An 18,388-nucleotide genomic window follows, 5' to 3' on the forward strand; every position below is an offset into this window, starting at 1 on the left:
TAACGCCTTAAGCAAGATGACATGATGTAGAGGGATAAACTCATGCAATATGATGAAAACCCCATCTTGTTATCCTCGATGGCAACAATACAATACGTGCCTTGCTGCCCCTACTATCACTGGGAAAGGACACCGCAAGATTGAACCCAAAGCTAAGCCCTTCTCCCATTGAAAGAAAGATCAACCTAGTAGGCCAAACCAAACTGATAATTCGAAGAGACTTGCAAAGATAACCAATCATACATAAAAGTATTCAGAGAAGATTCAAATATTGTTCATAGATAGACTTGATCATAAACCCACAATTCATCAGTCTCAACAAACACACCGCAAAAAGAAGATTACATCGAATAGTTCTCCACAAGAGAGGGGGAGAACATTGTATTGAGATCCAAAAAGAGAGAAGAAGCCATCTAGCTACTAACTATGGACCCGTAGGTCTGAGGTGAACTACTCACACTTCATCGGAGGGGCTATGGTGTTGATGTAGAAACCCTCCGTGATCGATGCCCCCTCCGGCGGAGCTCCGGAACAGGCCCCAAGATGGGATCTCGTGGATACAGAAAGTTACGGCGGTGGAATTAGGGTTTTGGCTCCGTATCTGATCGTTTGGGGGTACGTAGGTATATATAGGAGGAAGGAGTACGTCGGTGGAGCAACAGGGGGCCCACGAGGGTGGAGGGCGCGCCCCCCTACCTCGTGGCCTCCTCTTTTGTGTCTTTACGTAGGGTCCAAGTCTCGAGGATCTTGTTCATTGAGAAAATCACGTTCCCGAAGGTTTCATTCCATTTGGACTCCGTTTGATATTCCTTTTCTTCGAAACCCTAAAACAGGCAAAAAACAACAATTCTGGGCTGGGCCTCCGGTTAATAGGTTAGTCCCAAAAAAAATATAAAAGTGGATAATAAAGCCCAATAATGTCCAAAACAGTAGATAATATAGCATGGAGCAATCAAAAATTATAGATACGTTGGAGACGTATCACTCCACCGCGCGACCCCATCCTATCCGGACTCGTCTGTTTGGGGTAAAACGGACAAACGAGGCGGCCCAGTGCGCGACGGCCCGGACCCATCTGGTCCGTTTCGTGTCCGGGCCGACCCATTTCGAGTGCATCTTTACGTCGGGTTTGGGTCACCGTGGACACCGAACGGACACGCCGCTCGTCCGCGTCTGGCCGCGTGGCGGGGCGGCCACCTACCTCCCACCCGCCAACGTCAATGCACACTGGTAGCCGACCCCACCTGTCATCGGCCCAGTGGAAGGTCGCCGTCCTTCTTAAATGGGGAACCCGTGGACCGGTCGTCGTCCACACTACCCCACTCCATCTGTCGGCCTCCTCGAAACCCGACCGCGCTAAACCCTAGCCCTCCCTTATCGAGCTCGTCGGCCGGCCACCTCGAAGCCATGGGCTTCTGGAACCGCAAGGGGAAGCACGACGGCGAGGCCGGATCCTCGTCGGGGCGCCGCGCCGGCTCCGTGAAGAAGGAGGCCGCCACGCCGGGCCCCCGCGCCGCCCCTTTCTCCATCGCCCCCACGTCCACCGGCGAGCGCGACCGGCACTACATCCGCGCGTCGGTGTGCCGCCGTTATTGGGAGACGAGGACGCCGCTCCTCTGGAGCGACGTCAACCTCCCCACAACTGGCACCTGTCCGCCGATCGTGTGTCGATCCCGTGACCGCGTTCCACCCGGATCTGCTGGGCCAGGGGTGGGGCTGGTCCTACACTATACCGGAGATGGCCGCCGCCGTGGGCGTGAACTGGTGCGCCACTCCACCGCAGTCACCGGAGCAGGAGGCGGCGCCACGGGAGGAGATCGTGCAGGCACCTCCCGCCGTCCAGCCCGTCCCCGTCTACCACGCACCGCCGACCCACCTCTGGACGCCGCCGGCCTACGTGGACCTCGTCCGCGACGCCAGTGGCCACTGAAGATGGTGATGGCGACGACATCGACGAGCACGGGCAGGAGCGCGTTGGCGGCGGCCGTTTTTTATTTTCTTTTTTATGTTTAATTATGTCAAGTTGGACGTGAAACTGGGCCGTTTTGTGGCTGTGACGACCCTAACTAACTTTTATGTTTATTAAACTGCGCTTATTTAATTTTTTAGTCATTTTATTTACGTTTTTCTTTTTTTTAAATCATGTTCAACGCATACGTGATTTGGGATGCGGCCGCGCGGTGGGCGCACGCACGACCCAGCGGACAAGACCGGACACGGGCGAACCCATCGCCGCCCCAAAAGAACAAAATCCGGTCAAATCGGACGTTCGTTTGAGGTCGCGCGGTGGAGATGGCGTTACTACGTGTGTGGTGTAGAGATTGTAGAGGACACAAGCTGACAAGTATTATTGCTTTGCTTTGCAGGAGTAGCAAGCACGTGCGATCGGTGGATAATCTTATAAAACACGGCCGTGCCCGCCGCTGGTTTCGCGGAATGCGCAGCCGTATACTCCCTCAGCAGCCGGCCGGGCGGCCGGGTTTAATCGTCAGGCATGGACAAGGAGCCTTAGCAGGCGTCTAGGGCCGGCCAGGCCGCGTCAATTCTGTGGACGGGGACGGGACTGGAGATCAGCAGAGCACATGCGTGTACGCATATCTCGGTTTGACCCAGTCTAGCAGATGTGGCCCTGTCGTGAGTACTACGAGTAGCAGCATTCACACGACATGGAGGCTCTAGAGACCTAGGTAAGGTACGGCCGTGAACAACGGGTACCACTGCCGCAGATCTAGAGCCGTGGGGCCACCAGCTCTCCTTTTTCTTTCTGCCATGTGACACGAGTAAATAGCCACGAGAAAAATCTATTGGCGCGCAATATGTTAGGCTACAGGATTCCAAATGCAGCATTTCAGGAACCGTCAGAAAGATATTTCAACGTATCCCCTCGTTTCAGGATTTATCTTTTTACTAATAAAATCATTAGTGCCATTAGTGTTTCTGTCCGTCCGTCTAAAATTACATCGAAATTGCCGTCAATTACCCACTACGTCACCTGTAAATAAAAAATGATTTGATTTTTTTTTCAAAGTCGCTCGGTCTTATAAAGTGTTACCCTTATATATGTGATAAGCACACAACCACCGCAATGGCTAAGGCCTCAGTCTTCCGCACTTGAGACCCTGGTTTGATATCATGGGGCTAAGCTATTCTCTCATTTTCTCTCTAAACAGCAAGCACGCTTCCTCCTATGAACGCTTCCTCCTACGAATGGGGCATGATGTTCTTTCTTTTTTAATTTCATTTTTGCCTTTTATTTTCTCATATTATTTTTTGTTTTTCCTTTTTTAAATTATTTTTGGATTTCCAAAAAAATCTAAATTTCAACAAGTTGTGTGTTTAAAAAAATAGACAAATAATAAAATGTTTGTGGATTCAAAATATGTTCGGGAAATCATAAAATATTCATCATTTAAAAAAATGTTTGCATGTCATAAAAACATGCACGATTTCAAAAAAATATGTGAAATAAAAAATGTCATGATTTTTAAAAAATGCTCGTGTATTCAAAACATATTCGGGAATTTTTCAAAATATGCATGAAATTATAGAAAATGTTCACAAAAATTCAAACAGATCTGTAAAAAACGAGCAAAATGAACCGTCACCTACATAGAGGTTTTTTAGGGGATCATTAGAGGTTGTTTTATGATTTTATTTAGTCCATCGTGTGTCGAGTAAATAAAAGGATTCTGTGTTCTATACAACGTTGAGCCCCCCAAAAATTGACACAGCTTCCTATCGGTTAGTTTTTGTAACCTATATGAAAATGACCAAATGTATAATTTGCTTTCGTACATAACTATGTTTATTCCGGTACAACAATTTTATTGGTCATGGAAAACACCGTGATGCTAGGTCAAGGTGAGACACATTATTCATCAGTCTAGCTCAGGCAGGGTCCATCAATGTCGTTTTCCTAGCCGAAAAATCTAGGAAATCAAGTCATGATGAGACCATCACATTTTCAGTTTTCGAAATGACATTTTGAAAGTCCCTTATCTCATCATGACATGATTCAGACGTAGTTTATGAAATGACAATTTAAAAGTCTTTATCTCATCCCGGCATAATCTGCATAATATAATTATTTTTCTCCTTTTGCAACGTATGGACATATTGCTAGTATTTACCAAACCACTAAGCGTCATGATGTTCAGTGGATGTGGTTGTATTATAGGTCATCGTGGATCAAACTTCAGGTTTAATGCCTTGGTTGTCTACTAAGCTGAATACGTTTTCCAATGATTAAAGTGTGTCATTCAAGTATGTGGCATCCATGTCGAGATCGACAATCTTCTAACTCCGGTAACTCATCAATACAACAAGTGAAAGTTATACCTTGCAGTTCATCTGGTTAGAGCGGAACGGTCGCGTCATGTCTTTGAGAACAGGTCCTTCTCTTGCACTCGGGTAGTTAGGCTTATATGCGGAGTTCCAACTTTGGAAGAGAGCGAAGGATAGAAATGATTTTGGGGAGTTGTCTCGTTTTCTATCATGGGGCGGAGTCGAGTTAATTGCTAGTGATTCACTCGGCTTGTAAATTGGAACCGTTCTCTCCGTAATACACAAGGCACGCAACTCTCTTGTGTGGTCTTAATTTGTTTATAAAATATACTCCCATCGATCAAAATTAATTGGCATGGCTCTAGTACAACTTCGGTACAAAGTTGTATTAAAGCCGCGTCAACTAATTTTGATCGGAGGGAGTACCAGAGATTTTTTGTATCAATATTAAAGTTTCCCCTCCCTACTGATTATCAACTGGGAACAATATTGTCTGGTTAATCAAGAAAAATAGGGGGAAAACATGATACAACAGTCCAAACCCTACCCAAGCTAGATTTTTTAGGGAAAATTGGGGCTTTTAATGTCAACATCAGAAACATAATACAACTTGCAGTCAACATCCAACACATTGTGTACCTTATAATCTTTCAAAAGGAAGACTGAGATTTTCCAGCAATAGCCTATTACGACATAATGAGAAAACAAGGCGTCCTTGCAAAGTTAGGCGCAATATTGTAGTAGAGCAATCTCCGGTAGAATGTCTAGCAAGAGCAGGTACTACTCCACTGGAGTTCCTTAAGATGAAGAAAACATTATCAAATCCTTGCATTGAGGCATTGAAGCAAAGATGATGCCTTATATCCCAGTGTCTCGGTCTCGATGGAATATTGTTTTGCTTTAGTATCGCAGGGTTTGCAATCTGTGAAAAAAAAAGAAGCCTCATCCAGAGAGTGCACGAGCAATCAGAGCATCAAGAACGAGCGCTTAGGTTTGACTTCCAATGACGAAACAATATACAAGGGGATGGCTTGGACACAAATTGAAATGTAAAGAACAAAGAAGGCAAGTTAGGTGACCCCCCCCCCCCTCGCCCATGGACATCACCATGTCGAAGTCATGTCCGAGATTCCAAGACGGGCCCCGGACACCTATTAAGTCACCAACAAGGGCTAAAGATAAGGTAGCACAAGAAGAGGTGAATATTTTCCTTGATTCTTATCCACTTGATATGATGAAGAATAATATGTTTCCTGATGAATAGACCCTTTTGTACTTAGGTGTGAAGTAGGTGCATGATAAAGAATGAAGATATGCACATTCAGATATGTGTAACTACCATACCACCTACACCCGGCACTACCGAACTCGACTAATAACCTCTCAAGCGCTAAGGGGGTCAACTATTGAAAAAATAGAAGTGGTGGGGATCAAACTATTGAAAAATATTTTCCCATGCATGTATAGGTGTCCCTTTGAGGAGGTGGCTTATGTGGTGATGTGGCAAGCGCATGTTCAGATAAATAGAGTAGTGTGGATAGCCTACTTAACTATATAGGACACCACAAGTGTTTTAACTATCATGGTGCAATTTGCACCTTTATATACTAAAAAAGTTATATAAATACATAAATTAAATAATGTGAAAATTCGCACACAATTTACACGAAAATTGCGTTTTCTATAATATGCAAGAATACGCATATAGTAGTGAAAAATTGCAAAAACATGTTTCAAAAAAGGAGTGAATTAGTGGCATTGTTATTACCCTTAAAGAATAAAGAAAATGAAATAATAGCTAGAAATATAAAAAAGGAAATTTTATAGGGAAGAATGAATTAGTGGCGTTGGTATTACCCTTAAAGAAGAAAGAAAATGAAATATAAGCTAGACAAAGACAAAATAATGAAGTTTTATAAGGAAGAATGAATGAGTGACATTGTATTACCCTTTAAGTAGAAAAAGCGAAAAAGAATTGAAAAAAACTTGCACGCAACCTTGCACTAAAATTGCACCTTTCGTAATATGGAAAAGTATAGTTTATACACATATTGTATAGTACTTACGTGTATACAATTTGTAAGAAAGAATGAATTGGTGACATTGGTATTACCCCTGAAAAAAAAGAATTAAAATGAATAATGACACGAATTGCACACAACTTACATGAAAATAACACATTTATACAATATGCAAGTGTGAACATACAATAGTGCAATCTTTGAAAAAAAACAATTTAAGAAGGAATAAACTAGTAGGACTGTTATTATCCTTAATGAAGAAATCAAATCAAATAAATCTAAATCAAAATCGAAATGATGAACTCCTATAAGGAAGAATGGATTTGTAACATTCAATTACCCATAACAAATAAAATATAATATAACAAATAATGACAAAATTTGCACATGATTTACGTAGAAATTGATTATTTATAATATAAGAACAAGGATATGATAGTGAAAGTTTTGCAAAAAATAACTTTTCAATGACAGAATGACTTAGTGGCATTGCTATTACCCTTAAAAAAGAAAGAAAGAAAAGAATGTTTTATAAGAAAAATGAATTAGTGGCATTGGTTCGAAACCTAAAATAGTTAGTTCCTGCCTGCACAAGCTAGACATCCGAGGATATATCAAATATGCAAGGGATAGACAGTGCAATGCATAGACAAAAGAGCAAACAGTAACGACTACAGGCCCATTACCATAATCAACTGACCCAAAAAGAGAGTAAGTTGAAAACAACAAGCCTAAAACAGGACAAAACACGCAGTAGAAGAAAAAAAAACGAGCATGAATCTTAAAAGCCAAAATCAATGGCCAGAAAATCGACTGATCCAAATCCAAAATTCTGTTGACTGACATATCGCTAAAGTGATTTAACAAAACTGGCGTGTACATCAATGCCCGGGGCATCCCTTTTTTTCTACCGGAAGAAACTACCGTTGATGCTCGGTCTACTGGCTGTAGTATGAGATTTGGAACCTGTGATAATATGATTTGTACACTTCTTAAACCCGGTTCAGAGTGGTGTACTACACCTGCAAGCAAAGCAACTGGCAAAATTCCCGGTGGTACACAAATAATCATTTCTTGGTTAAGGGACAACCGCAGAGGGCATGCATGCAAGGGTAGGCTACTCCTACACGCCTACTACACCAAAGCGAGGTCTCTTGTACTTGTGTCCGTAGACAAGGTGTTGACTTTTTTGCTCATACCTTTACTCCTGTTCGTTGACCTTCTCGTCACGCAGCTAGCCGACGCATGTGCCGCTGCTACTACTTCCACCGGCCTACGTACGGAGGACGTAGAGTACTGACTACATAGCAAGTCATGAATACACTTGCATGCATCCGGGCCGTCCAGCGTCCGATCGGCCGGACGTCCTTGCTCACGCGTTACAGCTCTGAGCTGGTGAGCCTGCCCGCCCGCCTGGTTGGTGCACGATGCACAGTGCACCCTCCTCGTCTACATTTACTTTGGGTGCATGCATGCATGGTACCAATGGCGCAGCAGCTTAAAGTACCAAGGCGCACACGAGCCGGCCCGGCCGGCCATTACTCCACTCCCGCTGCCGCTCCGCTTTACTCATGCCTCCCCTGCGCCGCATGCCCGCCGCTCGCTCTCCCGTCACACAAAGGTGACGGTCGATCGACCGATGGATCACAAGGGTGAAAAACGCTGGCGGAAAAGGCCACCTTTAATGCGGGCCTCCGGCCGGCCGGAGAAGTTACCGATGCGCATGTCAGCGTGTGCGTGTGCATGTGTGTGGCGCTGACCGGCGGCTGCGGGCGGTCAAAGTTAGACCCTGCGGCCCGCGGTGGCGCCGCGCGATCTGGATTAACTCCGGCGGGAGGCGGCCGGGATTCCAGCGCTGGCCGTGACGCGCGCACCATGGAAAGGGGCGCTAGCTACCGGAGTCCGTTTGTCCGTTTGTTTGTTTGGAAAAGCGTTTGATTTCGAGATGTCAGCTCAGCTCAGACCCACCCAGAACGAGTCAAAGGTTTGCATGGATGGACACCAGCGGTGCTCTCGCTTGGCATGCAATGCGTGCATGCATGCAGACGAACCCTCCTGGAGTTGGAGGAGGTTTGCCGTGCCACAAACATGCTTAGCACACGCGCCGAGTTGGACTTCCGCTTTCGGATTCGTGTCCAGCGGGATAAGCGTGCCAAGGTCGCTAGAACGAAGTGGTGGAAGCTCAAGGGGGAGGTAGCTCAGGTGTTCAAGGAGAGGGTATTTAAGGAGGGCCCTTGGGAGGAATGAGGGAATGCGGACAATGTGTGGATGAAGATGGCGACTTGCATTCGTAAGATGGCCTCGGAGGAGTTTGGAGTGTCCAGGGAAAGGAGAAGCGAAGATAAGGATACCTGGTGGTGGAATGATGATGTCCAGAAGGCGCTTAAAGAGAAGAAAGATTACTTCAGACGCCTATACCTGGATAGGAGTGCAGACAACATAGAGAAGTACAAGATGGCGAAGAAGGCCGCAAAGCGAGCTGTTGGTGAAGCAAGGGGTCGGGCATATGAGGACCTCTACCAACGGTTAGGCACGAAGGAAGGTGAAAGGGACATCTATAAGATGGCTAAGATCCGGGAGAGGAAGACAAGGGATATTGGCCAAGTCAAATGCATCAAGGACGGAGCAGGCCAACTCTTGGTGAAGGACAAAGAGATTAAGCATAGATGGCGGGAGTACTTCGACAAACTGTTCAATGGGGAGAATGAGAGTTCTACCATTGAACTGAATGACTCCTTTGATGAGACCAGCATGCGTTTTGTGCGGCGCATCCAGGAGTCTGAGGTGAAGGAGGCTTTAAAAAGGATGAAAGGAGGCAAGGCGATGGGCCCTGATTGTATCCCCATTGAGGTGTGGAAAGGTCTCGGGGACATAGCGATAGTATGGCTAATCAAACTTTTCAACCTCATTTTTCGGGCAAACAAGATGCCAGAAGAATGGAGACGGAGTATATTAGTACCAATCTTCAAGAACAAGGGGGATGTTCAGAGTTGTACTAATTACCGTGGAATTAAGCTGATGAGCCATACAATGAAGCTATGGGAGAGAGTCATTGAGCACCGCTTAAGAAGAATGACAAGCGTGACCAAAAATCAGTTTGGTTTCATGCCTGGGAGGTCGACCATGGAAGCCATTTTCTTGGTACGACAACTTATGGAGAGATATAGGGAGCATAAGAAGGACTTGCATATGGTGTTCATTGACTTGGAGAAGGCCTATGATAAGATACCGCGGAATGTCATGTGGTGGGCCTTGGAGAAACACAAAGTCCCAGCAAAGTACATTACCCTCATCAAGGACATGTACAATAATGTTGTGACAAGTGTTCGAACAAGTGATGTCGACACCGATGACTTCCCGATTAAGATAGGACTGCATCAGGGGTCAGCTTTGAGCCCTTGTCTTTTTGCATTGGTGATGGATGAGGTCACAAGGGGTATACAAGGAGATATCCCATGGTGTATGCTCTTTGCGGATGATGTGGTGCTAGTTGACGATAGTCGGACGGGGGTAAATAGGAAGTTAGAGTTATGAAGACAAACCTTGGAATCGAAAGGGTTTAGGCTTAGTAGAACTAAAACCGAGTACATGATGTACGGTTTCAGCACTACTAGCTGTGAGGAGGAGGAGGTTAGCCTTGATGGCTAGGTGGTACCTCGGAAGGACACCTTTCGGTATTTGGGGTCAATGTTGCAGGAGGATGGGGGTATTGATGAAGATGTGAACCATCGAATCAAAGTCGGATGGATGAAGTGGCGCCAAGCTTCTGGCATTCTCTGTGACAAGAGAGTGCCACAAAAGCTAAAAGGCAAGTTCTACAGGACGGCGGTTCGACCCGCAATGTTGTATGGCGCGGAGTGTTGGCCGACTAAAAGGCGACATGTTCAACAGTTAGGTGTGGCGGAGATGCATATGTTGAGATGGATGTGTGGCCACACGAGGAAGGATCGAGTCCGGAATGATGATATACGAGATAGAGTTGGGGTAGCACCAATTGAGGAGAAGCTTGTCCAACATCGTTTGAGATGGTTTGGGCATATTCGGCGCAGGCCTTCAGAAGCTCCAGTGCATAGCGGACGGCTAAAGCGTGCGGAGAATGTCAAGAGAGGGCGGGGTCGACCGATTTTGACATGGGAGGAGTCCGTTAAGAAAGACATGAAGGATTGGAGTATCGATAAAGAGTTAGCTATGGACAGGGGTGCGTGGAAGCTTGCTATCCATGTGCCAGAGTCATGAGTTGGTTGCGAGATCTTATGGGTTTCACCTCTAGCCTACGCCAACTTGTTTGGGACTAAAGTCTTTGTTGTTGTTGTTGTTGTTGTTGTTGTTGTCATTGTTCCGTTTGGGAGACGGCGGCCGGAGGTAACGGGCCATGTCGTGGCACGCAGGTCGCAACATGGCATATGGTGCCACGCCACGGCCACGCAGAGCGGGCGGGCGTGCGATTAATGCACGCGGCATCCATCGCATCGCAAGGCGGCATGCACAGTGTCGCAGCTGCAGCTGCAGTGTACCGCCCCACCACCAGGCTGACTTTGTCACGAGACCGGAGTAAATGCACACTCTGGCCACTTTCCCTTTCTCCCTGCCTCTGCACGCACCTCCCTATCTCCCTCTCTCTCTATTTTGACTGCTCAAGGAAGGAGCCATGGCTCGCAGGCTACAGTACTCCTACCACCCTGGCTAGCTGTCTCGGTATCCTGGCCGTGGTAAAAGCGGCCGGGAGCTAAACAGCCCAGGTAATCGCAAGGTCAGCGCCGTGCTTTGCTCTGGGCCTTGGGCGTGACCACCGAGCGTAACCGTGTATATATACGCGCCTACACCGCACCCCTGCTCTGGACCCTGCAGCGAGCGAGCCTTGCTTGTCCTCACCCTCCTCCCTCACCCCGCTCCCTCCAGCGCACCACAGCCTCCGTCTCCACCTCACCTCAGTCTAGCCTCCTCTCCTCACCTCACTCCCTTTGTAGCGTAGCAGCGGCCCGCGTCACGCGATCCTGCTCGTATACGGCGCCGGTGGCTAGACCTCTTGTCCCCGCCCATCTCGCAACTGCAGCAAAAGGCGACCGACCCCTCCGTCCCTTTCTCCCTCTCATCCCGTTCGGTGTAGCCGAGGTAGCAAGCGGGGGAGCGGGAAAGAGCATGGGGAGGCCGCCGTGCTGCGACAAGGAGGGCGTCAAGAAGGGCCCCTGGACGCCGGAGGAGGACCTCGTGCTCGTCTCCTACGTCCAGGAGCACGGCCCCGGCAACTGGCGCGCCGTCCCCACCAGGACCGGTACGCATCCGTCCATCTTCTTCTTCTTCTTCTTCTTCTTCTTCTTCTTCTTCTTGCCGGTTTTTGTCTTCGTTTTCTGTGGATCACGTGGTTGATTGTGGACTAAATCCCTCTGGTGTGCAGGCCTGATGCGGTGTAGCAAGAGCTGCCGGCTCCGGTGGACCAACTACCTGCGCCCGGGGATCAAGCGCGGCAACTTCACCGACCAGGAGGAGAAGCTCATCGTCCACCTCCAGGCTCTGCTCGGCAACAGGTGGGCCGCGATCGCCTCCTACCTCCCCGAGCGCACCGACAACGACATCAAGAACTACTGGAACACGCACCTCAAGCGCAAGCTGCAGGCGGGGGGCGACGCGGCGGCCAAGCCGGCGGCCCAGAGGCCCGCCTCCTCCTCCAAGGGCCAGTGGGAGAGGCGGCTGCAGACGGACATCAACATGGCGCGCCGCGCGCTGCGCGAGGCGCTGACCACGCTCGACGACATCAAGCGGCAGCAGCCCGACGCGGCCGACGGCGTCAATGGGCCTGCCGCAGCCGGCGCCGACAGCGGCAGCCCGGCGGCCTCGAGCTCGTCGGCAGCGTCGCTGTCCCAGTGCTCGCCCTCCGCAGCCGGTCCGTACGTGCTCACCACCGCGAACATCTCGCGGATGCTCGACGGGTGGGCCAGCAAGGGCCGCAGCGCCGTCCCCGCGGCCGACAGCCCCTCCGGCTCGTCGGCGTCGGAGGTTTCCTACGGCAGCGGCGCGGCCGCCCGTGCGCTGGGGTCCGCGTTCGAGTACGACAGGAAGCCGGCCGTTCTGGCGCCGGATCAGACGCAGCTGAACGCGATCGAGACGTGGCTCTTCGCCGACGACAACAGCAACAACGACCACCATGGCCACGGAGGCGGCGGCAGCGGCCTGCTCGGCGTCCCCGCCACCCTGGGCTACCCTTTCTAGCTAGCTCCACCGTGCCAAGTTATCAAGGTCGATGTTCCCCTAGCTCGCGTTAGTGATGTGAGGAGTGTGCTCACTGCATGCCCACCTAACGAAAACTACATAGATCCTCTAGTAGTAGTACCTCGGTGGCTATGGCAATCAGCTTCCTTGGTCTCCTGTGTTACTTAGGATCTGCATAGTTTTCATTTAGGGAAAAGAAGGGAGGTTGTGGTAGCTAGCGCTCCTGTTATTTACTGCTGTAACTGTGACTTGGTACTATGTTCATGGGTTTTGGGTTCTGTACTTTGAAGTAGATCCGCTGTTTGCAAGCTGCAAAATGTGGACGAATAAAGTCAGTGTGTCAATTAGTACATGTCATGTCTTCCATCACTACTTAACCACTATGCCAAATACTGGTACCTGTCATATATCTATCACTAATTAAGTAAGTTGATTAATCTTTGGAGTATGTCAATTACTGCCTGTCATATATTTCCACCACTAATTGGCCAGTATGCCAAATACTGGTACATGTCGTATATATGTATCACTAGTTATGCCAGTAAGTTGATTAATCATCTATCTGTCTTTAAGTGGGGAAATAGTTTCATTTTGTTTCTCTCTATTTCCTGTTTTGTTTTTTTTGCTTCCTCGGAGCAGTCCACTACATGACAACGCTTTGTCCCTCGGGTGATTAGCTGAGTTGATACCAATTGATCGAACCTCAAATTTGACTTGGTGCGTGTATTTTTCTACAATTGATTTGGCGTCTAAAGCTGTTCAAGAGTTCGTACTTTTAGAAAATCTGAGAACAAACACTATTCCATTCACGCGTGAGAATAAACGCTAGATGAACAAGATATTACTGCTCCTTCTGTAAACAAATATAAGAGCATTTAGATCACAGTGGGCGTATCTAGATCTGCATGAGCATGTTTGTAACATTGACCATAAAGTAGTTAACTCTCAAATGACTTACACAATTATATATATAGTAGATTAATTCATTTTATAGCATGGTAAACATTATCTTAGATTTGTATGAATAATTTTGTAAAATCACCCGAATTAAATCTCTGCCCATGAAGAAACGAATGCTCTGTATCTATATAAGTGTTTCTTTTATATAGAAAATAATAAGCTATTTTTTTGTGGTAGCCAATAATATACATATAGATAGGCCACAGCGAGACATTTCATAAAGCATCACACCATATCATCTATATAAAGACAAGCGCCCAAAGCACAACTGAAAACTAGAAAGAAAGGTACAATGCTGGGGGCACCAGCTTACCATTATGCCCATGCATCCAAATAAAAACCACAGCTAGCTCGCGGCAGGAGGGGCCGCAGCAATCGACGTGCCACGACACGAAACTTCTTGATGAGATCATCAATATTCTCAATTGGTGCAAGGAAAAAACGCGGATTGCCGCCCAAATATGTTGTGTGATGGCTTAAATTTGAATACGTGGTGCTCTGAGGGTGCTTGCAAGACTAGTTTGTAAAGAAAAACCTGGTCTCATCCACCCGTGTGTATGTGACTACACACTGGTTAATTTACCATGGACAAACTATCACATGAACATATTTGATCACATGCATTTTTTCATATCTACGGATAGAACCCGTCTGGGAAATATAAGAGACATTAATTAAAATATGTATATAACCAGTGATAGATCTGCAACGGTGCATGTTCTGTATAGTAATTGAGAAATCGGGAGGGAATTTTCTCATGGATGAACAGTACCACAAAAAAGTGGTAACTTATTTTCAAAAAATTCTAATTGTTTTTGTGGATGTTCATGTTAGTGCCACAAGCGCGCTTGACAGTTTTCATGCGACACGGAGCAGTAGTGTTTTGTTGGTGAAAAAACAAATTTGGGTGACATTTTGGGGTAACATTTGCTGTTCTAATTCGTTTTTTTCTTTGCAAAGGCCAAAATGTTTGACTTTTTTGCCTAAAACTTTGCAGGTAGCATTTGAATGTGACTATAAATACATGAAAATTTTGTTGAGATTTTTTTGACATTTTAAAAATTATTTCTCACGCGCAGGAGCACGGGCTCCGAGGAGCCAAATTGGATTTCTCATAGTAATTCATAAAGCATCACACCATATCATCCATATAAAGACAAGTGCCAAAAGTACAACTGAAAACTAAAAAGAAAGGTACAATGCTGGGGCACCAGCTTAACAATATGCTCATGCATCCAAATCTAAACCATAGCTACCTCACGGCGGGAGGGGCGGCAACAATCAATGTGCCATGACACGGAACTTCTCGATGAGCTCATTAATTGCGTCACGCTCTTGCTGCTTACAAAGTATTCTCAATTGCTGCAAGAAAACCGCAAAGTTTATATATGGCATTAGATAGGCGATGCAAAGGAATGTGTTCAGTGAAAAGCTATGCTGCCAAAACCCAACCACTAGATTTTGCGGTCGCGGTTAGAGCTATTCTGCATAATTTCAAAGAAGTCCGGAAAATTGCATGGGCTTTCTTTCAGGACACCCAACAACTTCCTTCAGGCAACTCCAAAGGAACTGTGCAATCACACACATGAACATAATGTGGTTAAAGTCATCATCCACATCACACAGGGGGCAACAACCATCATCAGGGCCACTTCGCTTAAGCACCCGCACTCCCGATGGAATTTGACTACAAACAAGCTGCCAAAGAAAGATACATAGTTTGATGGAGATTTTGACATCCCAAATCCAAGTCAGCTCATCAGGTCCAGGGAGGTTCCAATGGCTTGGTCGAGTGATAATGTTTACTACATACTTCTATTCTTGTAGACTTTGTTGAGCCTCCAAGCACAGAATTTTGTAAGACAACAAGTTTCTCTCAAGTGGATGACCTAACGTTTATCAACCTGTGGGAGGTGTAGGATGAATATATTCTCCTCTCGAGCAACCCCGCAATAAGATACAAGAAGTCTCTTGTATCCCCAACACACTTTATACAATTTTCAATCATATTAGTAAAAAGTTTTGTAATGTCGACTCGACTTCGGCCAAGGAGTATGGGAGGGGGATTCCTACAGGCAGTCGGCTCTGATACCAACTTGTGATGCCCCTGATTTGACTGTACACTAATCATACACGCAAACATGTACTGTCAAGATCAGGGACTCACGGAAATATACAACAACACAACTCTACAAATAAAATAAGTCATACAAGCATCATATTACAAGCCAGGGCCCTCGAGGACTCGAATACAAGAGCTCGATCATAGACGAGTCAGCGTAAGCAACAATATCTGAATACAGACATAAGTTAAACAACTTTGCCTTAAGAAGGCTAGCACAAACTGGGATACATATTGAAAGAGGCGTAGACCTCCTGCCTGGGATCCTCCTAACCCACTCCTGGTCGTCGTCAGAGGCCTGCACGTTGTAGTAGGCACCTCCAGTGTAGTAGGAGTCATCGTCGATGGTGGCATCTGGCTCCTCGACTTCATCGTCTGGTCGCAACAACCGGGTATAGAAAGGGAAAGAGAGGGGGAGCAAAGCAACCGTGAGTACTCATCCAAAGTACTCGCAAGCAAGGAGCTACACTACATATGTATGCATTGGTATCAAATGGAAAAGAGGTATCATATGTGGACTGAACTGCAGAATGCCGAAATAAGAGGGGGATAGCTAGTCCTATCGAAGACTATGCTTCTGGCAACCTCCATCTTGAAGCAGTAAGAGAGTAGATGGTAAGTTCACCAAGTATCATCGCATAGCATAATCCTACCCGGTGATCCTCTCCTTGTCGCCCTGTTGGAGAGCGATCACTGGGTGTATCTGGCACTTGGAAGGGTGTGTTTTATTAAGTATCCGGTTCTAGTTGTCATAAGGTCAAGGTACAACCCCTGGTCATCCTTTTACCGAGGGACACGACTATTCGAATAGATAAACTTTCCTGCAGGGGTGCACCACATTTCCCAACACGCTCGATCCCCTTTGGCCGGACACACTTTCCTGGGTCATGCCCGGCCTCGAAAGATCAACACGTCGCAGCCCCACCTGGACACAACAGAGAGGTCAGCACGCCGGTCTAAATCCTATGGCGCAAGGGTCTGGGCCCATCGCCCATTGCACACCTGCATGTTTCGAGGGCGGCCGGAAGCAGACCTAGCCTCCCTAATACAAGAGGAGGTGTTCCAGTCCAATCCGACACGCGCCGCTCAGTCGCTGATGTCATGAAGGCTTCGGCTGATACCATGACGTCGAGTGCCCATAATTGTTCCCGCGTAGTTGGTTAGTGCGTATAGGCCAATGGCCAGACTCAGATCAAATACCAAGATCTTGTTAAGCGTGTTAATTGAATTAACCACGGACGCCAACCAAGGCCAGGCCCACCTCTCTCCTAGGTGGTCTCAACCTACCCTGTCGCTCCGCCACAAAGATTCACTCAGAGGGCCGTCGGGACAAATGTCCTTTCGGACCCAATCCGTGAATCACTCGTGGGGTACTCTATGAGCCGACCCGTCTTTAGTCACCAGAAGTATCATATATTATGTATAAGTATATACCCGTGATTACCTCCCGAGTGATCCCGGCCCGATAGTATAGCATGGTAGACAGACAAGAATGTAGGGCCACTGATGATAAACTAGCATCCTATACTAAGCATTTAGGATTGCAGGTAAGGTATCAATAACTGTAGCAACAATGACAGGCTATGCATCATAATAGGATTAACAGAAAGCAGTAACATGGTACACTACTCTAATGCAAGCAGTAGAGAGAAGAATAGGCGATATCTAGTGATCAAGGGGGGGGGGCTTGCCTGGTTGCTCTGGCAAGTAGGGGTCGTCAACAACGTAGTCGACCGGGGCACCAGCAGCGGCGTTAGTCCCGTAGTCTACCGGAGAGAAGAGGGGGAAGAAACAATGAATACAATGCAAACAGATGCATAATGATGCATGACATGACAATTAACGGTGCTAGGTGTGCCCTAACGCAGTAGGAGGTGATACCGACGAAGGGGGAAAACAATCGAGAAAGTATTCCCGGTGTTTCACGTTTTCGGACAGACGAACCGGAGAGGGAAAGTTGCATGTTCGCTATGCTAGGGATACGTGGCGCATGAATGGGCTGCGTATTCGGATTCATCTCGTTGTTCTGAGAAACTTTCATGTACAAAGTTTTTCCATCCAAGCTACGGTTTATTTTATATTAATTTTAAAAGATTTAAATCATTTTTAGGATTTATTTAATTATTTTAATTCAACATCCGAGCAGTCAACAGGGCGTTGACTAAGTCAAACTGACGTGTGGGTCCCAGCTGTCATTGACTGTAAACTAACATAATAGATTAATTAACTAAACTAAGTGATTAGGTTAATCTAATTAGGATTAATTAATTCTTTAATTAATTAATTAATTAATATTTTAATTAATTTAGTTATTACTTATTAAGTAATTAATTAATTTCCTTTTTTAAACGTTCCAGGGCGGGCCCCATGTGCCATAGGCACATGGGCGATAGCGGGCACACGTGTAGCGGTTACGGGCGCCTGCGGGGGGTGCGCCCGCGTGTCGGCTCGAGGCCACCAGTGGAGGCACCTACCGCAGTGGTGGCCGGAGCAGCGCCGCGAGGGGATGCCGTTTGCCAGGGTAGCCGGGGTTGGGAGCGGCACGGGGCGAAGCGATGGTATTGGGCGGCGGTCGGAGGAGCCGCCGGAGCCGTGCTAGGGCGGCGGCGCGCTAGCAGGCGATGGGGAGTAGAGGCGGGGCGATGCAGAATGGCGCGAAGAGGAGCCGGGAAGCGGCGATGAGGCAAGTCGGCACGGCTGTGGCCACGCGGGCATGCGCGGTCCACGGCGACCGCGGGCGAGGCACAAGGCAAGGCAGGCTGGAGGTGCGAATGACGATGGTGGGAGGCACGGC

General features: G+C 47.4%; 1 protein-coding gene across 1 annotated transcript; it reads left to right on the forward strand.

Annotated features, from left to right (window-relative positions):
• Positions 1-11,157: 11,157 nt before the first annotated feature.
• LOC119353704 (transcription factor MYB30-like) lies at positions 11,158-12,864 on the forward strand. The gene is made up of 2 exons (XM_037620355.1): positions 11,158-11,577; positions 11,701-12,864. Exons 1-2 carry the CDS (start codon positions 11,445-11,447, stop codon positions 12,510-12,512), a joined length of 945 nt encoding a protein of 314 aa, XP_037476252.1. The 5' UTR covers positions 11,158-11,444; the 3' UTR covers positions 12,513-12,864.
• Positions 12,865-18,388: the final 5,524 nt, after the last annotated feature.

This window comes from Triticum dicoccoides, chromosome 2A (assembly GCF_002162155.2).
Source record: "Triticum dicoccoides isolate Atlit2015 ecotype Zavitan chromosome 2A, WEW_v2.0, whole genome shotgun sequence".
NCBI lineage: Eukaryota > Viridiplantae > Streptophyta > Magnoliopsida > Poales > Poaceae > Triticum > Triticum dicoccoides.